This window comes from Poecilia formosa, unplaced genomic scaffold (genome assembly GCF_000485575.1).
Source record: "Poecilia formosa unplaced genomic scaffold, Poecilia_formosa-5.1.2 Scaffold281, whole genome shotgun sequence".
Taxonomy (NCBI): Eukaryota; Metazoa; Chordata; class Actinopteri; order Cyprinodontiformes; family Poeciliidae; genus Poecilia; species Poecilia formosa.
Window position 1 is genome coordinate 141,183 of NW_006800220.1, and position 25,946 is coordinate 167,128.

The 25,946-nt window shown below is 39.6% G+C and overlaps 1 protein-coding gene and 1 long non-coding RNA gene across 3 annotated transcripts in view; one reads left to right on the forward strand and one right to left on the reverse strand.

Annotated features, from left to right (window-relative positions):
• The first annotated feature begins 1,280 nt into the window (after window positions 1-1,280).
• The window catches only part of LOC103151413 (uncharacterized), a 38,678-nt gene continuing 14,012 nt past the window's right edge, over window positions 1,281-25,946 (forward strand). The window contains exon 1 of one of the 2 annotated variants that reach the window (XR_001664675.1): window positions 1,281-1,370. This is a non-coding gene — a long non-coding RNA (uncharacterized LOC103151413). Of the gene's footprint in view, window positions 1,371-24,531; window positions 24,786-25,946 lie in introns of those variants that run through there. The other variant, XR_477645.2, reaches the window with a different exon arrangement.
• nog2 (noggin 2) lies at window positions 6,663-9,759 on the reverse strand. The gene has a single exon (XM_007571450.2). It carries the CDS (start codon window positions 8,021-8,023, stop codon window positions 7,388-7,390), a length of 636 nt encoding a protein of 211 aa, XP_007571512.1. The 5' UTR covers window positions 8,024-9,759; the 3' UTR covers window positions 6,663-7,387.

The following is a 25,946-nucleotide window of genomic DNA, read 5'->3' on the forward strand; positions in this document are numbered from 1 at the left end:
TTTGGTGAGATTTTGTGTTTTTGCAGTGCAGGGCTGTGATGTGAGTTTAAGTGAATGTGGCAGGAAGCGCAGCTCACCATGGAAACAGGGCTGAGAAAATGCTCTATTTCCAGCCCAGAACATGCAGCGCCGCCCACAGATCTATTTTTAGCTCGGGCATACAGTAACTGCTGCATCTATCAAGAGTTACACCGAATCCCCAAGCATGACTACCAGAATGTGACTCTCACTATTTGCCTCTTTAAAGTGCTAAAAGCACAAAACCATTCGGGGCAGCCAGGATGCTACAGCATATTTTAGATTACAGAGGATGCATATCACCTTAAACTGACAATATTTAGATGTTATTAGTTGTTAAATTGGCAGTATGGATGAATTATTGGTACATATCAGTTAAAACTGCTTTGTTGATATGATACATGCCCATGATTAAAAATGTTAGACATGCAATGAATGTGGAGAAAAAGAGCTGAAGGTTTATTCTGATTTTTTTTGTCCCAACTGCAAAAAAGCATCCCCACAGCATAATGCTTCCACCATCGTGTTTCACCATGAAGATGCAAATAGGGTCATTTAATGCATACATTTAAACCGTAATCATCAAGAGGCTGCTGTCATTCCTGGTCCAACATGCCTGAAAGAAATTACTGAATTACCACCTCAGGACACAAAATGACCAACTGAGTTGCAAAACAATTTTTTAAGAGCTAAAGTTTAATGCTTCTAGTATTTCTACCATAAATAACGAATTTACAGCTGATGGATTGAAATGTTAATGCTGTAAACTTTTTCATAGCATTCTGTCTGACCTGTCTGCTTGGTCATGTAACATCTGAAGGCTGGATTATCATCATTATGGGTATCAGAATATATTGATTTAAAAACATAAATGAATAAACCCATGTGAAAAATATAAATAATTATGCACTGCAGTGTTCTTCTTACCTATTGTTATTTATTGAATACGATATTGTTTTTAGTGTATCTTACGTTATTTATTCAGGTTAATTTAGAAAACCGGAAGTCACGGAGATCGGACTTCCTGTCTAACGATTCTCTTCGTTTTCAGCTTTTCTTTAGGCGGAGCACGGCCTGTGAGTTTCTATTTTATATTTCTGCTGTGTACAACTAATTTTATGGAAAGAAATAGTTTGTGATATTTTCATTTGGTGTAAGTGTAGCTTATATGCATTCGAGCTGTTAGCATATATAGCATTTAAGCTACATGAATTAGTTTCACATGTCAGTTCATTATCTTGATGCTTTTTTTTTCAGTTTTACTCTGAGCAGTGGTGTGTTGAAGAAAGCTCAGTAATGACACATGTTCATGCTGCAGTCGGGAAGACTTATCTGTCAAGCAACCGAACGAGGTCAGTGTTTTTACATAAAATCCCAGGAAAAAACCCACATTTTGTTGCTGCAGTTTTTGTTTTGTAAGAGAAACACTGAGGAGTCACCCAGCAAATATGATCTAAGTATCTGTTTAACTTCAACCTCTACAATTAGCGGAGGCAGGAACTGATTCCAATCATCTGAAGTTTGATTGACAGCAGATAAGCAGCAGAGACTGAAATTAAATAACAATCCTGGTAAGAAATTTTGACATGTCAGCGTTAGATTTCCAATTTCTAAAACTGCATGACAAGCACAAACGTCAAGCAAGGGGGGAAAATGGCTTTTTTAGTAACAGGATCACAGGAGACGCAATCGCTAAGGCAACGTCTCCAGTTTCTGATGCAGCAGAAGCAACAGTTTGACAGGCATGAATGTACACAGCAACACACACTTACTGTACCCGGGGCTCCAGACACCACAGCTTAGATCTGGTGGTACGGAGATGGAATGCCGGGTATGATCTGTGGTAACTCTGAGTGTGTGTGTGTGAGTGTGTGTGCTCTATCTAATACCCTGTCATCATCAATAACCTCAGCTGTGCTGACTCACTGGCTTTTACAACTTTGAGGTTTGGGTTTTACTCACAGCCACAGACCGTATAGTCTCCGGTCTCTGTCTTTCTAACACACAACCCAGTGTGCTACGTGTGTGTGTAGACTTTTTGGCAGCATGTAGGTGTGGGCGTGTCGTCCATGTTTGAGTGAAAGCCACTGCAGACCCCAGTCCCTCCCAATCTGACTCCAATCCATCATAATTGGCAGTCATCAAGGGATAGGACGTTCGCCAGCTTCGCCGCTGCCGAGCGTGTCCCCCTCCTCCCCCGTTTAGCTCCCCATCAGCCCCATCCTAATTGTCTCCAGGCCTTTATTTAACCCTCCTTACAGCCAGTAAATGTGCGCTTTATCTTCCACTCGCATGAGGGTGTTGATGTGTATGAGGCGTCCAAACGGTATTTATTATTGTGGGTCCATTTATACGCTGATGAAAGTGCAGACAGGCTGTGACAGACTATAATAACACTGAGCACAGGGTAAAGGCCACCAGAGAGTTGACATTTATATGGACGCAATGTGACGTTGATGATGATGATGATGATGATGATGACGCTGTTTGGCTGCTTTTTATCCTCTCTCTTTCAATCGCGTGTCAGTCAGCATCGTGCCTTTTAGCCACATGGACTGTGAATCTAAATCAAGTTAACATTTTGAGGAAGTTTTGATTAAACTCTTTGGTATTTGAATAATTTCATCTCATGGTATGAAGTTGTGAAGAAAATACATGGGGGTTACTTACAAGTCAGCCATATTGGATGGCTGTTTGCCTTAGAAATGCTTGATTTGTGTTGATGAGACATACGTTTGATGAACTCTAAAAAAGGATTTTTGGATAATTTTGGTCAAATATTAACCAAAAAAATGTTTTTACATTTTCTTAAGGCATGCTAGTTTGTAAATTTATAGATCAGTACTCAGTGGTGGCTTCCGCTATCAAAAAAGTTAGTTACGCTAACCCTGAAATACTAATCATAAACATTAGTTTTGCTAACGCTAAATCACGATTCCATCATGATATTTAGCAAACGCTAAAGCTAAAGCGCTGAATTCAATCATTTCGAAACCATGTGTGAATGTCTTTAGTTTTAAAGTTAAGTTTTGATGTTGCACTTCTACAGTGAAGCATTCTGGTACTAAATAAACTTTATTTGTGGGAAACTCGAGGACAGGAAATGGAACTGCTGTGTCAACACTGCGTCTTCACCCACTTCAAAATAAGAGCACGAATATAAACGTCTAACTACTTAAAGAATCGCTAACCTTCAATAACCACAACATCAGCACACATCAAACTTTATTCAAGCAAAAGTCTACAGGTGTTCTGTTTGAATAATTTTCTTCTATGTAAATAGCAAATTGTAATAATGCAGATAATTTACAGCAGATTGGATGCATAAAACACTCCGATGGTTTTTAGACTGCTGGACTTCTTACCATATTTTAAGATGGTAGAAGTTTGGTTAGGACTATGTTCCTTTGATTATCCATTAGCTTTAGCTTCTGGGACCAATCTGGATTTATATTAGCTGAAGATAGTAAGAGAGCTATCCACTAGGTAAGATGTTACCTGCTTAAAACCTTTTAACAGAGCCGTACTTTAAGAAAATCCTGAATTACTGTTTAAAATTTGACTTGATTCCCATTTCTGGGTTGAAAATCTATGAAGTCCAGGACAGGCCTGAATCCCAACTTCAAATTAAAGTCTTAGTCTTAACACTTTTAAGAGTGTGATAAATGTTTCTGTTTCTAAAATAAGCTGCATTCACACCAGCCCTGTTTAGTCCGCTTTAATCAAACTCCAGTTCGTTTGGGGAGAAGTGAATGCTAAATCCACCAAAAAAACGAACTGTGGTCCGCCTACAAACCTCACTCTCAATTTGGTTAAAGTGAACTCTGTGCGGTTCAAATGCATATGTGAGCACCAAACGAACTGGAAATGACTCCAAAAGCAGGAAGTGGGCTACAATGCAGGGCATTCTGGGTAAATACAACCGAAACAGAGCTAGTGTGGTCTTTTGCCAAAGGCAAGAGAAATCCTACAGCCACTTAGTCTGACACCACTCCATTTTTGTTTACACTTCATGAAGAAGGAAATTGCGCTCAATGTCTTCAGAGGTTTTCATGTCGTTTCCTTCAGTAGTTCTTGGTGCAGCGCCCCCACAGGCCAGGAGGGGAACAGGTTTTTTTATGCAGTGTAAAAGAGAACCACACCATTTTGCAATCTGGGTCCCCAGTCAAACTGAAGAAAACCTGATTAGTTATGAAATCTGACTCCTTATGTAGCTAGTAAAATAAAACCAAGAGGATTCTTGGTGAAAATAATTATTTCTGAAGAACTGAGGAATTATCCGACCATGAGAATCTACTAGGTGCGCAACTGTCGGGCTGAAGCCAGAGCGAAGTATTGCCTTTCACACGCTTCTAAAATCCTCTCCGGGCAGAGCCTGAAAGGGTTACTGTTTCCCAAAGTACCTCATTCTGCGCAGCGGAGAGGGGGCGGCTGAGTGGCGCCGCCGAGTCAGAGACGCAGTTTCTAAAAACCCCGAGACATCATCAAGAAAGAAGCTGACAGTAAGGAAAGCAGCCCTCCTCCTCCTCCTCCTCCTGGCGCGGTGCCGCTCCTCTCCTCTCCTCTCCTGACCAAATCCCATCAGCGGCTGTGTCACAATAACCGGGCGGCAAGTGTCAAAAATCCAGCTCTGGCCGCAGAAAAACACAAATCACTTTCAGGCACACGAGATGCGCTCACTGGAAACACTCCACACGCTCAGCCACAGCCCTGTTTCAGTCGCTGCTCGCATTTAAACACTAATCACATAAAGTCCTTAAAAGGAGAGGCGTTTATAGAAAATGAGCTCGCATAATTGGGCCATATCTGTTTAACTCGCGCGCTCTCTTAATTAATAGTCTGCTAACGTGAAAAACAGCTGACCATTGTTTTATATGCGCTTTGTTGGGGTTTTTTTCTCTCCCTCTGTCTCTTTTTTCTGTCTCAGGGGCGGTCAGACTCCAGCAGGCGCCGGTCTGCTCCATTCCACCTCTACACAAATACCTCAGTGGAACTTGTGTGGAGCTTCCAGACCCCAGACGCTTCGCCATTTCATCATTTGACACTGTTTGACATGTCTGAATCATATTTTACGCATTATGTTAACACCTCAGATCCCTGGAAGCCAGCGTGCGCGCAGACAGTAGACAGTGGAGATGAATGTGTCGTGGCTCTGCCGCCCCACTCCCACTCCCACAGACTCCCACCCCTCTCTCTTCCTCTCTCTCTCTGACAAATGAATGCCAGTTCTGTGGAGGCGCTTCAGGTATGTGTTGCGTTGTAAATCAGGCTCTTTTTTAAAAACCCAGCGACGCGCAGGCAGTCCACACAGAGCCACTGAAACTTGTGCGGTTAAGTAACTGCTTAACTGTCTGCACCCAGGGCCGCATTTAGGAGGATCTGAGCCCCTGGGCTGGAGTTAAATTGGTGCCTGACATACAAATTCAAAGTTTTAGGTTTCTTGTATCCATTTTTTCCCAAATGGAAACAGCACACATACTTAAAAAGAGAATAAGTCACAGTACATGAGCCGGGTCTGTTTGTGACCAACTGAAATCCTCATGTGTTTTAGTTTATTTGTTTTTGACGCATAAAATCCAACATATTAAAAAACTAAACCTGATTTGGGTTGATTTAAACCCTAAAGTCCAGCCTTGAATGCATTGTCTTCATGTTATTGCATGAATACGAGACCAATCCAGAGAAATAAGACAAAATCCAGGCTACACTATATAAATGGATTTAGCAAGTGTGAAATATTAGCCGTTAAAACTACAGTTTTGTTTACAGATATCAGTTTGCAGAGTGAAGCTTAGCACTGGCTCAGTTCCAGGAAGAGTTAGCTAATATATCTGGATTACAAATCCTACTGAAACAGTTTGATTATTTCTCGTGATCCAAAACAAAATCATGCAGCAGATGTGTTTTTATGAGTTTTGTTGAACTCATAAAAACTCAGAAAAAGTTAAAAACTGTCATGAAACTTGTGGTTGAGAAATCTTGTGTGTTGCTAGCATTTCCTGTTTTGTCCTCAGTCAAACATGCTAGCAAGTTTAGCTTTTTAAGCAGTAAGGTTAGCAGTTGTCGTCAGGGTCGACGTATTAAAAATTAGATTTATTAACAGTTTGTTTCTGTCTGACAAAAATCACAAACCAGTTCTTGTTTTTTTATTTAATTTTAACGTTGGCTAACAAATCACAAAGATTTCAGAAACGAACTTCGAAGTGTGTCTTTTAGCTGTTAAATTTACAAAACGTAAACTCAGAAACATTAAATAAATTGTGAAGTTCTAACAGGTTGTTTTACGAGTGTAAAATTAACACACTAAGGTTTACTACTTATTTTTTTTACAGTACATACCCCCTCTGGATATAAAATACTTTTTAAAGCAACATTTTTATTGCAGATTTGATCATTTTTGCAGTGCTCATTATGGGTCCTGCACTTAAAAATACGACTTAATGTAGTAATTTTAGCAATACGTCTTGTTGATTTAGTGAAAGTAAAGTTTTGATAATGGGATTTCTATTTTTAAAGGCTCTGGCTCAACCCTAACTCAAACTTCTTTTTATGGACTAAACTTGACATCTTCGGATGTCTTTTTTACAGTGTACTCACCCCCTCTGCACAGACACTCTTTTAAGCAACATTTTTTGACACTAAAACACGTTGAAAAGATAGACTTTATTGCTAACACGTGTAACCATAACATATACACTGATATGCCTTACTTTTTTCTTTATTTCTTTTTTTTTGTCACTTTTAGAAATATTCAAGTAGACATCTTCCATATTTTTTTCTGGTAATATTCTGCTATTCTCTTTCCTTATGCTCTATACTCACAAATCGTTAAAATAATAAATAAAACATACAGATTTGCTTATTCCTACAATACTAAGTATTCAAAAAAAAGAAAAGCTGAGTTCACGCCTTTATATATATATATTTATATATATATATATTTATATATCTTTAACCTCAACTTTTTTACAGTTTAATTAATATTGATATTAATATTATACAAAAACTCTAGGCAGCATTGCAGTGAAATAACAAACAGCATCATTGTTCAGTTGACAAAAAAGGTCACCTCTTGGAGAAGTGTAGCATATTATGAATTCCTTCTTCAATGTCTCATAAAAATATATTTATATAAAAAAGCTCTTCCTCGTGAAGTGCTCCTGGAGGAAAAAAACAAAACAATGTTTGAATATGGTCCAAGTTCAGTTAGAAAAAATAGCTGCATTTTTTTCTCTCCCTTAAATATGTACATTGTTGGTATTTCACTTAAATGCCATATAAAAAAATAGATCTGCTATGGTGCCCACCTCTGTAGAGAGTTAACAGTGCAATTGAAACTGTATTTCCAGTCCGCTTCCTTGGAGTAAACTCAGCACGAACACTTGCACTCTGAGATGATTGGGTATTGCACCTGTATCCACGTACAGTATTTCTGTCTTAGAAAGCCCTGGCAGTACCACCGCAGGAACGTCTTGCTGATGGACTTGACGGGCTTGCAGGACATGCCCTCCGGGAAGGAGCAGGAGCGCTCGGAGGAGCAGTTCCCCTCCTTGATGTAGCGCGGCCAGAACCTCACGCCCAGGTCCTTCCAGGTGTACACCACGGGGCAGTACGTGTAGGTCCACAGAAGCTGCAGGAATTTCCTCCGCGCTTTCTTGCCCACTTTTAACCGCTTCCCGTAGGGGGTCTCCGTGAGGTCCAGCTTTTTAATGTCGTTGGGCATGTGGCCCGGCGGCTTCCACTGGACGTCCGGGGAGGTGAGGTTGACCGGCAGCGGCGCGCTGATGGCCATGAAGTTGGGGTCGAAGTGGCTGCCCAGCTTCTTCCGCAGCGGCTTCTCGGCCAAGTCCTGCTCCCGGGGGTCGTACTCCGGGTCCGGGTCCTCCTTCAGGTCGGGGACGGGGAGGTGCTCGCTGGGCAGCGGACGGAGGCGGAAGAAATGCTGGGAGACTCCGAGGTGAACGCACACCAGCGCGTAAACCAGGAGGGTCGGTGAGAGGCCCATTATTCCCTCCTTGGTGCCGGTTCTTTATTTTGGGTAAGGGGAAGGGGTGGGGGCGGGGGCAATAAGTAATCAGTTGTCTGCAAGACAAGGCGTCATAAGTTCAGACAAAGCTAGAGGCGGTTGTGTTGGGATGACATGAAGCTCAGATTTGCACAAAAAGCGCAAAACCTTCAGTATTCAAGCTGGCTCCTGCCTCACCCCGCTCCCTGGATTCACTTTGGGTTTCTCCGGGTTGTCATGGTTACCCTTTTTTGGGAGTGGGGGGGCACTGGAAGCAAAGGCGATGACAGCGGCCGAGAGGAGAGCAGCATGGAATGAATGAGGAGCAAAATCCAACTTTTGGCTGTCACCAGCTGGAGATGGGTGTTATTTTTACGCACGGCTCGCGCTTCACGTCGCCTGACGCGCCGATGTTTGCCAAAAAGTCCCGGAGCAGCGCGCGCAGTCCCGCGAACATGCGGTGTTTGGTTGCGGGGGTCCTCCCTGCAGTCACTGTCCGCAGTCTCAGCTCAACAGATAAGATCCATTCATATTTCCAGAGGATGTTCCAACTCGTAGATTATTCTTATTATTTTCTGGTTTCAGGTGAAACAGAAACAAACAAAAAGTCTTGAAAATGAGAGTTCAGAGTTCGTCTGAATGCAGCATTGCTGAATCCGCTCAGAAAAAACAACAATTGCAACTCATGACGAGACAATCCACAACAATCTGGAGCGCTTCGGGTTCCTGAGGGACCTCCACACCCCCTTCCTCCTGGCTCCTCTGCTCTCTGCTGCCGCTTACAGAAGCTCCTACCGGGTTTCTGCAGGAGTCTTTGCGCCGGAGCTTTTCACTGTGTGTGAGAGAGGAGTGTGCGTCTGCAGCGAGAGGAGCGCAGTCCCAAGTTAAATATCCGCCTCCGCCGGTACAAAGTGTCAGAGAGGCCTGCCCACCCCGGCCACTTTCACTCTGATTGACAGCCCGGGGGTTCGGGGATGGCGGGGGGATATCAGCCGCTACGACACGCATCAGCAGGGTCCTAAAGCTCCGGTGTTTCAGGAAAAGAAACGACGTTTGAGGAACTTTCAGCAGAAAGAAACGGCAACTCAAAGCTGCTTTCATCATCAGCAGCAGGCTAATGGTTTCAATGCGCTGTCAGGATCAGGAGAGAGAGCTTCAGGACGAACTTTCCCATGAAATTGATGGGAATCGTTTGGAGCATTCCACCTTTGTTCATCAGGATTTGGGTCTGCACAGGAATTGGCCCCGCTGAACCCCAGAGGTCACGAAATAGGCTCGTAATTAAGGGGCTATAAATGACCAGGGAGGACTTTCCCATAGCAAGCTGCGCTTTCTGCTTCTGTTTGACCAAAGTTTACGGCAACTTCAGGAAATCCCGCTGGTATATTTTGCGTCAAAATTCTTTTTACCTGTAATGTCCCCTGATTGGACCAGAATAAGTGGTTATTTTTGTCATTTTTGTCCCTTTCGGATGAGCAAACCAGACTTTTTGGAGGTTTTAGATGTTTCAACCCTCTGAGTTGTGTGTTGGGTTGGCTTGTTGTGGTCACTAGAGGGCGTCGATCCAGCATGAACTGCCTTCACATTTCTGCTCCTGTTTGAGAGCAGAAATGGCAAAGGACCAAAAATCATACTCTAGTAAGAGTAGCACTACTTCAACATAACTGTACGCAAGTAAACGTAAAAAGTAGACGCCAAAAGAAAGAGTGAGAAGTAGAAAAGTTTACTCAAGTACTGAGTTACTGATCAAATTATAAATCATTTAATATTTTAAAATTACATCATCAGATGGATTAAATTTAAAGATAAGTGGATTTTTTTTGTATTTTAAGGATCTAAATGACAATAATTCACATAAGTAACAAAAAATAACAAAATCAGGCAAAAGAAAATTTTTCCAAATCAGTTTCTTTGAATAAAAAACTTATGAACTTTAGCAGAAGCTGCAGGTGTGTATTTGAGTCTGGTGAGTTTTTGGTTAAAACATGTTTGTTTTTCATTCAGTGGGTAGAAAATCCAGAAATTTAACTCAAGTAAGAGTAGAGAGTAATAATATTGGCGAAACAGTTCTAGTTCCACTGGCGCCGTTACCTAGCAACCCCAGCCAAGCCCAGCCCATTACCTAGCAACCCCAGCCAAGCCCAGCCCGTTACCTAGCAACCCCAGCCAAGTCCAACCCGTCACCTAGCAACCCAGTTCTAGTTCCACTGGCAGATTATTTCGCTTACAACAAAACATTTTTCTCATGTTATAAGTGAAATTATCTGCCAGCGAAACTGGTGTCTTTTTTTGTCCATATTAAGAAATTATTCACTTAAATCAATCTCCAATATCTTGCTGAAAAGCTACTTGTTAGTTACTTTAGTCTTAATTTATGTGTACTAAAGTAACTCATGCACATGAATTAAGACTAAAGTATTGCTGCTCTTCATAATAAAATTACTCAAGTAAATGTAACTAGTTACTAATCAACTCTGAGGGCAAAGGACTGACTCAATGTGAACCTGTTCACTTTCTTTGGTATAAAACTGCTAAAACATTTTATGCCAATTAATCCTATTAAGCCTATTAATACAAGTATTTTTGTCCTTTTGTGACATCACAGCCATGAATATCAGTGAACAAACGGCGCCATGTGGAAAGGTCAGGGGTCAAGTTAAAGCAGGTTTAAAACAATATCCCAGCATATACACATGATTGACCAGCAAAACTGCACAACGAGAACAACAACCAGAGAATCAGCCAAGATTATTCTGGTAACTCTGGAGGATCTGCACAGGTCAACTTATTTTTGCTACTTATATGAATTATTGTCATTTTGGTCCTTAAAATATCAACATTTCCACTTAACTTTAAATATTGGTTTGACTTATGATGTTATTTGTAAATACTAAAGTTGATCAGTTACTCTGTACTTGAGTAAACTTTTTACCAAACACTTTTTTACTCTTACTAAGTGGTAGAGTTTTGGGAACTCTACCACTTCTGGCTGCAACTAACGATTATTAGTCTGTCATACAAAATCCCAATTAATGACAGAAATGTTTGTGATTTTAACATAACGAGTCGAGGCATACGAGGGGCATCGTCTGATCGTAGCTGAAGGGTAAATTAAGACGCATTACTAGTGAAATGAATCCAAAAAAAGCTTTCCTCGAATCTTTTTGCATTTTATCCGTCAGTTTCTGGTGACCCAACAACACGAGAGGACGCACACATTCATTATCTGATTAATTTTAAGCCCTGTGCCTCTGGTAGTTGGGGCATTTTTAAAAATATTTCTCTACATTCATAACTGCATGTCCCATCAGTTAAATGTAAACATATTTGGTAACCATGGTAACCATGGAACCATGGAAGCTCAGAGTGAGCTTCTAGCTCACTCTGAGCTAGAAGCTGATGAAAAGGATTTGAACATTTTGAGTTGAGCAGGAAACGGCTTTAGTGGCCAGAAATCTTCATCAAAAGGATGTTGTATGGAGCTCTGGTAGTGCCAAAAAAAGTACATATTTTGGTGGTTTTAATATTTTTTTCTTTTGTGAAATGTGGCTAAATTTATTGTAATGTTTTGGGGGTTTTTTTTTACACAAAATAAAAAAACTCCTTCAATAGGAGTCATATATAACAATTTCTTATTGTTTTACCATAATTGGACAGAAAAATAAAAGTGAATATTTTTTCTTAAAACCCCCCCCAAGAAAACAAGCAATAATAGACATGTAAAATTAAGTTTAGTAAATAAAAACCTCCAGTTCTGTTTATGGTGCCAACCTGTGCCAAAGCCAAACACCTAGGTATTTTTTCGTTTTTTACTAAAACGTCTGTAAATTTGTTTTAATTTACCTCAGCTGTAACAATCTTTGCACAGGTAATGTCCACAGATGAATCTGTGGTTTCCAAACGTTTGTAACCTTATTTATGATATTACTAAAAACTTTATATGCTGCATAATGCAAAAACAAAAATCATATCAAATCCAAATAATTTTGTCTTCCTTCGTCTTTCTGATTAAGTCTACCAACTGTTAGCTTCATTTTGGTACCAAAATTAGTTTGTAATTGGTGAAAAAAACTTAATTTAAACCCTTCTGGAAACCCTGTGGTGACCCCAACAACACCAGAGGACCCACATTGATAATCTGGTTAATAATTAGAGTCGTGATGGAGACAGGAGCCAGCGGGCGGCGGGGACAGTAAGGCTGAGCTGGCTACTGTAGGCCCGACTCTTCTCTTTGTCTCCTCCGCAGGTCTTAGGGTGACGTCCTGACAGAGAAACCCCATGCAGGGAGAAACACTTCCCCTCTCTGTGTCTTCAGAGCAAATACTGCAGCAGCCCCGTCATAAGTCGACCCCCAATCCCCGGCTAATTAAAGACGAGGAGCAAAACGGGACGGTCAGGAGGAGTGGAGGATGGAAATGTGTACAGAGACGAAGGTCGTGATGATGAGGAGGGAACGATGGCGCGTCACAGGGCGTCTACAGACAGAAAAACTTTCTGCCAAAAAACTCTGAAAGTTTGAGATTAAAATGTGAAATTTTTGAGAAAAAAATTGGAAAATTTTGGGTTTGAAAAGTCTAAAATTTTTCTGATTAATCTCAGAATGTCTGATTTTTCTTGTTGCAAATTTCTGACTTTTGGAGCTCAGAAATGTTCTTATTTTTTCTAAAAACAATGTGAGATTACTCTCAAAATATCTGAGTTTTTTTTTACTTTTGGATTTTTGGATTTAATTTTCTGTCCATTTTTTTTAAAAAAATGTCTAAGATATTTCTTAAAATTTCAGATTTCTTTCTAGCAAATTTTGAACTTTTCAAACTCAGAAATTTCCATGTTTTTTTCTGAAATGTTCTGAGATTAATCTAAAAAAATTCTTGGAAAAACAAGAAAAATTCCGAATTTCAAAAGTTGAACATTTTTGACTTTTAAACTCATAAATTTCCCTATTTTTTGTAAAAAAAAAAAAAAAAAAAAACCTTAGATTAATCTCATAATTCAGATTTTTTTATAGTAGATTTCAACATTTGGAGCTCATAATTCCTCGTTTTTTCTAGAAAATACAAGGAATTTCTGAGTTTGAGAAATTCTTGAAATCTCAAATTTTTGTTTTTCTTTTCTAGAAACTTTTCTAGATCAATCTCAAAATTTCTGAGTTTTTTCTTGAAAATTTCCTTGTATTTTCTGAATAATTTCTGAGATAAATCTCAAAATTTCTTAAGTTTTTTTGTGGACATATCCTCCTTTTTTCTCCGGCTGCAGACAGAGGTAGCGGTGGTAGTTTCTCTGTGGAATGGCTAATTAAATAACGACATTAAAGGGGCCTGGCTCGCTTTAACAAAGCTCTGATGAGGGGAATGCTGGGCTGGGGGTGGGACCCAAGGCCGAGGCGAGAGGTTGGGCTGCTGCTGAAAATTGGGCTTGTATAACAAGGGGACTTAGCTCTTTGGTTCTGCAGTGATTGTTCACGCTCCCTTAGGCTTCAATAGGGCGCATGTGAGGGTGCGTCGGGGGGCTCCGGGGGTGCTAGCAGGTTTCCCTCAGGCACAGATTGGACCCCCTTCTTCTCATTTGTTCCTGAAAGCTGTGCACACATATAAACGCGGAAGGAGCGCGAACAGCCGCACACAAAGGCCTCAGCCCAAGGTCCAGACGGGAGCTTATCCTGCACAGGGGCACAGCGAGGGGCAGCGCTGGCCAGACTGGCTGGCTGTGCCCACTGGGGACGGCGAGAATGGCACAGAGGGGTGGATGGAGCCAGACCGCTTGGAGACGAGAGAGGAACGCAAACACAACACTGCTGGGAGTAAAGACAAGAAAAACACCTTCCCAATCAAAGCCGCTTCAACCACATCAACAGTTTTATGTTCAAAGCCTCGCATTCGCTTGGGCAGAGACCATGGAAAGTTAGCTGGAAGGATGATGGACTGTAACAGCAATTGTTACATGAATTTTTTTATCATTCGTCTTTGCAAAATAAAGCAGGCGTAAGCCCATATTATTCACAGAAAATGTCTTCAAAGTGCATCTTGGGAAGCTGAGATACCTTTGCACAAACTACTCCACATGCTTCACGGAGCGCCATTTAATTTCTTTGGCTGATTGGCGCAACCCCCAAAAGCAGTGATAAGGAAGACCTTTAATCTTTAATCTTTAATCCATTATGCATATCAATACATACTAAAGGGGATCTATTATGCAAAATTCACATTTCGTAGGTTTTGTACTTCCATTTGGGTCTCAACTGTGTCTAAGTCTAAGTACTTAAAAACTCACCCAGATGTTTTTTGTTGTCTGGAAAATGAGCCGTTTCAAAAACCTCCTGTTTGTTGGGTACTGCGCCGTTACCTGGCAACCCCAACAGAGCTCCAGCACGTTTGGTCAGCTGGTTTTATCGCTGTATTTGCTGTACAACGGCTGCTGGAAAAGACAAGTGTTTTGTTATTGACTTAAACCACTTGCGGCTTTCTAGTTGATTGTGCAGGAGACTCCACTTATGCTTTTCAAAGACATACAGTTGTATAATTGCACAGCAGTTTGCAGCCATTTTGACGTGCAGTTAATATTTTAAGATTCACACTTAAAATATAAATTTTAAACTAAAGTATAAATCCGAAGCTGATACCGACTTGGCATGATTATCGATATTTTGGATCGGTCCACCCACTTCTGCTCTGCATGTGCGAGCTTCTGCACGAGTCTGGAAAGAATCTTCCTTTTTCTGGAGACAAGACAGAAAGTTTCCTTTTCTTAAACTGTAAAAACTGCAGAAGCTTCAAATTCCTATTTCTAAGATTAGACCCGGTTTATCACTTTGGTGAAACGCAGCATGAAAACCAGGTCAAATGTTCAGACACGTAAAAAAAAAAACAAATCCAGCTTCCTAGCACATTTGCATCTTGCCTTACATGAGATGCCATGACAATTTAAAACAGAAGAGTTCACAATTTAAATTAACAGTTTTCCACCAATATTGCATTTATTTTATTCCCTGCTGCGTTGCCATCGTCTCCAGTCTTCCTCTCTTCTGCATTGTTGACTCCGTCTCTGAGGCTTAACCCGAAGCAGATGGTTTGGGAAACATGTCAAAAATCTGTCTCCTGTTAGCGCAACTTTTGAAGCCCCCCTTCATTTTTTTTTCTCTTCTCTGAAATTCATCATAAAGTTATTTTTGCATATGCCCAGTAAACGGTATCAAAGCGGCATTTTTTCCCTTGGAGAAGAAAAGAAAACAGGACTGAGTGTGGAGGTTGTCTGCTGTAGAAAGTCAGAGTACGGCTCTACATCCTCTGCTCCTCTCACAACATTCCTCCCATCATGGAAAAAAAAAAAACACTGCGTGATGCATGATCAAAAGCTGTGATTAATGGTGATAATATTGCAGACAGCATTTTGGATGTGTGATGTGATAGTCGGGCTCACTTTGAACTCGGAGCGTGAGGCGTTCAAACAGAACCAGACAGCCTGACTGCAGCACAAACAGTCAATAAATAAAACAGTCGTGTTGGATTAGATGTAGGTGCAACAAAAGCTGCAGCGCCAGAGTTTCTGCTCACACTGAGGCGAGCCTGGTGTCATCTGGACAACAAAAAATTATTTTGTTTATGTTTTCTACTGAACAATAAAGTAAACACATAATAAAGTTTTTTTTACTGTTTGAATTTTCGACTCTTCAAACTCTGAACATTTCCACGTTTTTTTCTAGAATTTCATTTTAGATGAATCCCAATATTTCTATTTTTTTCCAGGAAATATTTGACTTTTGAAATTCAGAAAGTTCCAAAAAAATTTTCTAGAATTTTTTTTATTATTCTAAAAATTTTCTAATTTTTTTTTGCAGAAAAGTTTTGACTATTTAAATTAAGAAATTTCCAAGTTTTTTCTAGAAATGTTTTGAGATTAATCTTAAAAAATGTTGAGGGTTTTTTCTAGCAAATCTTTGACTTTTCAAATTCTGATTTTTTTTTACTATCTACCGTTGCCCTAACATGCAGTTGTATGAATATCCTTAAAGGGCCGGTTGCAGTAGAAAGTGTCAATAAAAATCCCCAATAACAAACTGTTAAAACGTAGCTGCCTCTGCAGTCAATAAGTACTTCTTAAAATTAAATAATATTTATTTTCACTTTTGATGTAATTTAGGAATACAACTTTTATGTTAAAAGTTCTAAGGACCACAAATAAGCTTATGGCGGACCAGATTTGGCCCGCGGGCCTTTAGTTTGACCCATCCAATCTAAATTGTAGATTAGAAAAGCTTAATTATCTAAAGATCATTTCTAACATTTTCCATGTGAGGAAGATTTCAATTTGTCAGAACAAACTTATCTCTTGTTAAACAAATTAAATGTCTTCATTAACCGCATAAAATCAGTCCAGGGGCCACAAATGGCCCCTGAGCCACACTTTTGACTCCCCTGGTCTACACCATGATGCTCTTGAATTATTAAAACCAAATGTTTTATGGTCAGAGAAAACAAAATTTGAGTAATTTGGACTAAAATATATGTTTGGAAAACACTGCAGCAGCTCTACGGTATGGTGGTGGCGGCATCATGCTGTGGGAATGTTTCACCACCAGAGGAAGAAATGGATTGTTCAAAACGGGTCCAGTAGTGAAAACAGAAAGCTGACTCCATTTTTTCAGCTGGATGGAGACTTGGACACAGTTGGGGTTTCCAAAAGTCCAACGATCCCAAAAACATCAAACCTGGAAGAAAATCGGGCTACCATTAATCCTCCGTAATGGCCGTCCTAATGCCTCATGGTCGGCTCTGTTGAAAGTTTATTGGCTATGCTTAAAATGTGTGTAACTGCAGGAAACGGACAATTTAAATTAACTCTTCCAAATCAAATGAAACGAGGGGTGAAGTGCATTATGGGGCCAAAACTCGCTAAGAGACCAAATATTGAATTTGTGTATATGGAAACTTGCGCCTGTTTGTTTGGCTCTGTGTGATTTACAGAATCTATTAGTTGGTGTTTTCAGTTTTCACTTTTAAAGTTCAGACATGTTTGACAATTAATGGCTCAGTTTGGTCAAGATGACGAAATGTAAACTTCTGAATGGACCTGTAGAATTGTTTACAAATTATATTTTTTCCTTTCAACTCAGAGTTTTTATCAGCAGTTACAAACTAGTTCAATAATCTTGGTATCAGAATTAAGCTTGAACTGTAAGTATCACAGCAGCTGCTACAGTTTCAGACAAAATGAGGATGAAACATGAAATAATTTGGATTTTTTTTGTTCAACATATTTTTTGTACTGCACAGAATATTAATCTTTTAAAAATATAAACGTTGATGCTTCTAAGGTAAGCTAAAACGGATTTACAGAAATTATAATGAAACAATTTTAAGGTGTTTTGCATTTAGTTGGAGCCATCAACAAAACTGGAGATTTCCTGTTTTGTCCCCCTTAATAAATTTATTTTTGAATGTATAAAATTGTTTTTTGTTTTTTTTTAATACAAACATTTAATTTTTATCCACTGTGGAAAAAGAAAATTTACTGGAAACAAAAACAATTAAAACCAAAATCAACACTTTTTTTTGGCACTGCAAGAGCTCCGTACAATGTCATTTAGATGAAGTGACGTTTGTCCTGCAGTCCAAATGCTTCCTACTCAATTCAAAATGCTCAAATGATTTTTATTAACTTCTAGCCGAGAATCTGACGTTGCCATGGTTACCAATTATGTTTACGTTTAACTGATCAGAGGCGGAGTGATGAATTTAGGGAAAAAAGTTTAAATCTTCCCTCATTTCTGGGTTGTGGAGCTTAAGTTTTAAAATTATTGGTCTGATGTAATATTGTAATTTTAAAGGCCATGTTTTTGTTAACTGAAAGCAGAAAATTATCATAATTAACAGAAATAAAGCTTTTCAAACAACAATCTGTGCATAACTGACAAAGTTCCTGAAATAAATTGACTTTTCAATAATATAATTTATAGAAAATAAAGAAATGTTTGTCAAATGAAATGTTTTCAGTCCTGATTTAAAGGAAGCAGCAGCTTAAAGTCTGAAAACCTTCATGACAAACTTAAAAAAACCATTTTGTTCGCAAGCAGCATGAAAACAAGACAGAAATACAGTATTATGGAAGAATCTAGAAAAACTTCAAAAGCCCAGCAGTTAGTTTAGCGAAGCATAACGTGTACTTTTACTTCTGTTTATGAACTGGTGTTACTTAAAGCCTGCTTTAATTAGTTTTAGAGTCATTCCCCATCTTTTCTCAGAGAAAAACTCCCTTTTAATCAAACCTGCCAACTTCCAAATTAGCAAACTTCTGCAACTTAACAGCATTCCAGACTGATTTAATCATTTGCATCTTAAAAAGTTAAAACAAAAACAAGAATGTTGTCAGCTCAAAGCGTCCCGTGGTTTTCTTTCTTTTTTCTTTTTTTCTCTCCTCCCTCTTTTATTTGTTTCAAATCCCCTGGAAGAGCGGACTGGAAGCCGGTGCCCCAGCAGCGCCTTTTCTCTTTGCCTCCTCTTCCTCCTCTTCCTCCTTCTTCTCCTCCTCCTCCTTTCTTCTTTGCCCGTTTCTCAGATCTGGGAGGAATGAGGGTGGAATTAAATTGATCACCGCTTTCCGGAAGACGACTCAGAAAATAAAAAACATTTTAAAAAAGTGCCAGGAGGGTGATTCCTGTGCTGGTGTGACATCATTGGCCTGGTGCCTAATTCCCACCACTCACAATAAGGTCACTGTTGCTTTCTTAGTGGCACATCCTCCGAGAGCGGAATATACGGGAAAACATTGAGAACAAAACTCACATCTTTAGATCAGTGGCGTCCAAACTGTTTTTTTTTTCTCGTGTTGTGGTCCCTTTTTCTTTTTTTATTAATTTTTATTACTAAATGCAAAAATCAATACGACATTTATTATCTGCTCAAATAATAAACTAAAACATGCTAGATTTTATTGAAGCAAACTTTTCAAAAATACAAAGTCTTACCAAGTATTTTTATCTAATTTCTTGTGGAAATATCTTAGTCCACTTAAAATAAGACAAAACTAATTACAAGATTTTCAGCAAGACGTAGGAGCTTGTTTGTCTTAAGTCAATAATTCCTTAATATTACTTTTAAAAAGTACTAGTTATAGATCATATTTGTGGTCCTATAATATGCAAAATAATGAAAAACACAAATGTAAAAAAAAACCTGGACAATGAATAAAAAACTTTTGTTGGATAAAACTCTTTGAAATGTTAAAATGAGGACATTTTATGCAAATTTCATATTTTTTTCATGTCTTTTTGCTTCAATTTGAGTTCCTACTGTTTCTAAAAACAGTCAAAACACTTAAAAAATAAAATAAAAACATCCATCCGGTTTTTGGCTGTAAGTTGATGTTTTATGATGTCTGGAAAATTAGGTGTTTCAAAAACCTCTGGACCATAAAGTCGGAAGCAGGAACTGCCCGTTACCTAGTAATCTGTATGTAGCCCGCTGTACAATGGCTGCTGGAAAGGACAAGTGTTTTGTTGTTAACTTACCATCCAGAAACCACTTTCTGCATTCTTGCTGGTTGTGCAGGAGGCTCTACTTCTGCTTTTCAAAGGTGTACAGTTGTATAATTGTGTTTGCAGCCATTTTGACATGTCTAAATGTTGAGTTTGGGGGTCGTGGCCAGCAGCAACTTATTTGGATTTAAAGCCTAAAGCAGCTCATTCTGAAACTGAGCTAAGAATAGGCTGAACTGAGTAAAATAAAATAAAAAATTAAGATTTATTTTGTGCCAAACATCTGTCCTAACGTGTACCTGTGTTGATAAGCCATATTTGACTAGTTCCAGAATTGGGGTCGGAGGGCCACATAACGGCCCCCGTGCCGCACTTTGGACACCTCTGCTTTAGACGGAGGAGCGGCAAGTTGAAGATGTGACAGCGAGACACATTATATCGGTTTATTTGGACAGTTAAGTCATGTGTTTTCACTACTCACATCTCCTAAAGATCTAATCTGTCATCCTAATCTGCTCCCTCATCAGTGAAGGCATTGCTGCCCCCCCCCCCCCAGCTTTACGCTCCAAACTGGGATGGAAAAGTAACATAAATGGAATAAAGACTTCAGACGAAAACAATTTGGTTACATCAAACTCCTCGGTTCCACTTGAAAGAATCAATTTTAAAACACAACTGTGTCAGGACGTTCTTTTTTATCGCTAACTAAAAAGTAATTTGATGTAAAATGTGACCACATGTCTTTCAGATGCTTTGTCCAACTTAGGTAAACCCAAACCACAAGTGACTGGCATTATGTTCATTCTCCCAACCGCTAAGCCATTGTGTTGCCACAGGCCATCTTGTCGAAATGAAACAGTTTGCCCGCAGCCACCGACCACAACAGATGTTCCCTTGCTAGACGCTCTCCTCGGCATGTGTGTTCTGTTGAGTCTATAGCCAAGATCCTCTCAGACTGGCACTGCGCAAGAAAAACAAAAAACCCAGGGAACGTCGGCCATTCTCTCCAGTCTGCGACAGAATTCAGTTGGAAACAGTAATTAGTTACTAATTACTGATTACTTCCCCAGCAAAGTACTCCAATTACCTTACCCATTACCTTTTTACAAAAGTAATTACTTTATTTACTTAAAACAACAACAACAAAATGGTGCACAAACTGCTTTAAATGAGATGCTGTTCAGACTCATTCTGTTCTTTCTGCATGGAAGAAGTCTGTTCCCCCACACAGATTTTAAAAATGGTGACAATCTTCTCAGATTATAGTCAGAATTCAGATTTATTTTTTCAAAATTCTGAGTTGTATCACAGAATTCTTGCTTTATTTTCAGAATTCAGATTTTTTTTCAGAATTCTGACTTTCTTGTCAGAATTTTAAATACTGACATTACTCTTAAAATTATTACTTTTTTCTCAGAATTCTGACTTTCTTTTGATCTCAGAAGATTAAACGCAGATTTCTGAGAAAAAAGTGTGGATTCCTTTTTTCTGGGTTCTTCCTCAGTTTCTGCGGCTTACTTTGTTCTAAAAATGGAGATTTCTGCGTTTTGCTCCCGCTTCTGCTTCTAATGCTGCTTACACTTGACTGCTTGTTAAACCGAGTTTTAAAAAATTGAGTGTTTACGAACGGAGTCTGGTCCAACAACCTCCACAAGTTGCATGTACAGAATGAGCAAAGACAGAATGGATCCAGCCACCCTCCCAATAATCAAGCATGTCGACAAATGGCAGGTTGGTCCTCTGGTGCCCTCAGGCCCCATGGCGTGTTTGTGGAACATGCAGAAGGGTAAGAGGGGACGACCTGCCAAGATGCCAGAAGGACTGGGGAGGCTTTGGGAAATGCCTCGCCCCTGTGTGAGCGCGCACTGCCGGCGAGGGGGTGGACGACCTTCTTGGGAACTGGACGGAGGGACACAGTTTGACAGCAGACGGAGTGTGGGTTTAGAGAGATAGTTTGTCCAAGGGATGTTCCAGATGTTGACTCACGCTGGTTTGCTAATCGGGAGCCACAAGCCCCTGGAGCCATGTGTAAACGGGAGCGTCTGCCTTTCTGTGTGACCCCAAAGAGTTTGGGCTTTGACATGCAATCCGAGTCTGATCCTTCAGGTGGTTAGTCCACTTTTATTGACCTCTTCTCTGTTTGTCTAGAAAGTTCTGTTTATTTGTTTGTTGAGGTGCGAATGTGTAATCGAACTCTGATGCGGATCAAACATGAGCCTACAGATCTTGGTCTCGGTTCGGTGGAAGTGAACTCTGGTGCGGTTTGAATGCGTATGTGAACACTAAGTGAACTGACGACTGCCCCAAAAAGCAGGAAGTTGACTACAGCACAGGGCATTCTGGGTAAATGCAACCAAAACCAAGAGTCTATCGTGAGCAAAAGAGAAATCCTCCAACTGCTAAAATCTGACACCACTCCATTTTTGTTTACATTTCCTGAAGAAGGAAGTTGCACTCCTGTCTTTTTCTAAAGTTTTTTTGTCATTTCCTTCAGTGGTCCTTGGTGTAGCACCCCCACAGGCGAGGAGGGACATGTTTGGGTCATTTGACTCAGTGCAGTGTGAACACAAACCACAGCAACTGAAAATGTGACAAATGTTGCAGTTTTGGCCCCCAAAATGAACAAAGTCTACCGCACTATCAGGTGTGAAAAGACCCTTAGTCTTTCTTTGCATGTTGAAAAACAAATGTGGACACCAGTGATTTATTTTGAATCTTCTTAAACCTTCAAAGCTTTAACCAAACTACCACTGTTAATTAGTGAAGGAAGGGAACACCCTAGACACATTGCTAACCCAATCAGTGGGCAACGAAGTTACACTCAGGACAAACAGAGATGTGGACAAGTGGTAATTTAGAATGTCAAATTTTGTAATTTATCATCCAGAGGGGTTAAGCTGTTTTGTTAGACCTTAAAAGACACACTTTGCCTCTGTTTTCTGACAAAAGCTAAAACTGCTGGCCCAGGCACGGTGACTTCCATGCACTAAGCGCTACCCACACGAGGAGCAGCAGGCTGGGGCTGTTAAATGCATTTACACTCCAATAACTTTCACAAGTTGCAGGGACCATGGATAGAGAGCGAGAGTGACGGCAAACTGCGTGGCCAAGTGGATCAACAAGGAGCTATTGATACCAGAGATATGTGCTGATGTTGGATAACAATGACTGTTTGTGCTCATAACCTTTAGCTTTGGCTATTTCAGGGGTCAGACAACAAGAGTCCATTCTGCCCACAAAAAGTTTGCGCTAAGACATCTCTGAATGTTGTTATTGATACGTGATCCTGTGGAAAGTTTTCCAGATTCAATGTTTTCCTCATTTATTTCCCCTTAACATTCCACACAAGACCTCCAAGAATAACTTTTTGTGTTATTATTATTGATGCTTAAAGAAGAAGACAAAAAGTTTCTTACATAAAATATTAAATCTTTCACTTAGGATTTATTTTTAACTAATTTGCAGTATTTTGAAATTATAAATCCAAAGAAAAAAAATCTCTTATGTTCATTATTTTGCAGGATGATTTGTAGCCGCATCATTGCTTTCAGGTCTGTTGGGGATTTCTAGCCGTGTTTCCACAACAAGTGTGTGCAAAACTTTGACAATATTCCACTAATGTTGAGAAAACACAAATTTGAAACTGTGATGTTACTGTAAAATAAGAAACTGAATTAAAAATCACATGTAAATACATTTTTTCAGGCTGTAAGTTATTAAAAAACTTGCCACGCCATCAATCTCTAACTACTTCCTGTTGTTCTTCTTCGTGGTTTGCACCAGTGACAACATCCTGTTGTCGATCATGTGACTTGTGATGCAAAAAAATGTTTCAATTGCAGTTTTGCAAAATAAACCGATTTCAATACAGCCAAAAAAACCCACTTCATCCTAGAGTCAAAACTTTTTATTAAAAAATCAAGTTTTTTCAAAATTGGTGTGTTTCCATTAATCATATTTACAATTGAAACGTCAAATTGTGCAAATATATAGTCAATGAAAATGCAACTATTGATGTAAAATGTTGTTTTTTGTAGGTAATAGGTAACAATTGCGAAATCCTGGAGGGACTGAAAAGATGTTCAATATTGTTTAATTTTAAGAATTCATTAATATCTTAAAATGTTTTATCAATACATTCTAACACAACCGGCCCTTTAAGAGCATTCATGATCTAGATTCGGCCCCAAATGAAAATGAGTTTGACACTGCTGATAGACTGTTCTCTGGAGAAAGGACATTCCAGTTTTCTTCTACACCATTTCCTGTAAATATTATTCTAAGAGTGCTGTGGATGTCTAGTAAAGCTAATGCTTGTTGAAAATAAACCCGTAACAGTAGAAAGAGAGTGAACCAGATTTCAGGGTATTAGGAATCGCTCACTGTCAGTCCTGTAACAGTGTGTGTGCATGCATGAATGTGTGTTTGTGTGAGTGGTGTAATTACAGCCAGGTCTCCGGCATGGAGCCCAGGAGAAGTATCGTCAGTTTGTCTGTGGCATGTGGTGGCTGTGCAACCTCTCTTCCCCTCTGCTGTCTGGTGACTCTCATGTTGACTCACTCCTTACTAATGAATTAATACTGATCTCAACTGGTGGGTTTTTATTATCAATACAAAGTCCCCACAAGTCTGAACTGGAAGCCAGCCGCACATTACTAGGCAAACGTAACTTGGTTTATATTTCTATTTGTGTAATTACCCAAAATGTGAAATATTTAATTTCCCCTTGAAATCAATAAAGTGCATTTGAATTTTAATGTATTTTTTAAATGCATTTGTTTGTTCATACCCGACTGTTTCTGTGTCTATCATTGCGGGTTTGGTCCTCCAGCTCTGCCTCACTTTCTTCTACATGGTAACTCCTTCTAAATGTATATTGTTCAAATGTGTGTTTTTTTCTTTCTATATTAATAAGTGTTTGAATAGTTTCACTTAAGTCGCTATTACACCATTATAACATTGGTTTTGTTGTGACCACGATGTGCAATGCATGCTAACCCTGTTACTTTTAGTGTTATCATTATAGATCGGGCTGGAGGTCTGTACCACATGCTACGTGCTAAACGGAAACCGCCTCCGGATCCAGACTTGTTTACAAAACAGCACATAACGCGGAAGTCCACCGCTCACACAAGCGCATGCGCAATGCATAGCGGACTAAAGGCTTGTAGGACACCATGAACACCACGGAGGAGCTTCGCGGCCTGAAATCCATACAATCAACATTTCAACGGTTTTGTAAAGGACATACGTACACTTGGTGTGAATAACAAGGTTCCGGTGACTGGCAGAGTAAGTACGAAGTAACATACACGTTGGCTACATGTCCGTCTTTGCTAGTAGATAAATACTAGAATAGCTTAGCTAATTTAGCTAGCTCGGGAGTAAGTACTACAGTAAATATCAGTGGTATTTATCTTAGTAGGTGGGTAGAGTACTTAAGTAGCTGTCATGTATTTTAATTGTTTATAAGTTAGATAGGAACCAAGCTAGAGCTAGTTTTAACTTTGTGGCTTGTATATTGTTGTCATAGTAACTGCCTGCTAAGATGGCTGTCAGTTGCAAAGTTCACGGACGTGTGACGTCACATAGGAACTATGTATAAGTGGTAAAAACATGTTAGAACTGATGTGTTTCTGACATTTTGATCCACCTGACCAGATGCCAGGAGCTTGGTAGCTACCCATATCCAGAGTTGGGTAGTAACTAGTTACATTTACTCTGTTACATTCACTTGAGTAATTTTATTAAGTACTGAGTAAAGTTTTTGGGATCTCTTCCCACCTTTGCATGTGTACACATCATAGCTCTGCACACTTGTACATATTTTGCTAGCAGCTCTTGAACTGTGTGCCAGAAGTGAATCTGCACAGTTTTGCTTGTCATTGCTTGTGTACACAGTGTATGAGCTTAACGGGCTGAAATCAGTGACTCTGGGATTTGTCAAGGCAATGCAAACCCTGAAGATGAACATTGTGCTTCAGAACGCTATTGCAAGTCGGTTAGCAAAACAAGAATCAGGCTGTTGGTAACGGTGTGACCTTTAAAGTAAAAATCAATTTATTCTCTTAGACGCTCTATAAAAACATATTTCATTACTTTTCATTTTCTGTTTTGTTCTGGTTTGTCACTCAGTTTCTAAGCTAGCGGTTTCCAACTTTTGTAAATCCCGCCGTCTCTGTTATGTTTACAGACAAATTAGCTCGACTAGAACAAGAGGAAGCCATGAATAAACTGGCAAAAACAACTTGGAAAAACAATTTCAGTCGCTCTGTTCAATACTCCCGTCCCTCACTTCCGACCTCCATCATGGCGCCTCAAATGATTTAGTGACGTAGCTGCAAAGGGTCAATAAATGGCACTCACTTCCGGTTTGTAAGAAAAGCATAGCTGTTGTGGTTTTTTCTTCTCAAATTGCTTTTAAAGTATTTTGTGTTTTATAATTTACATTTT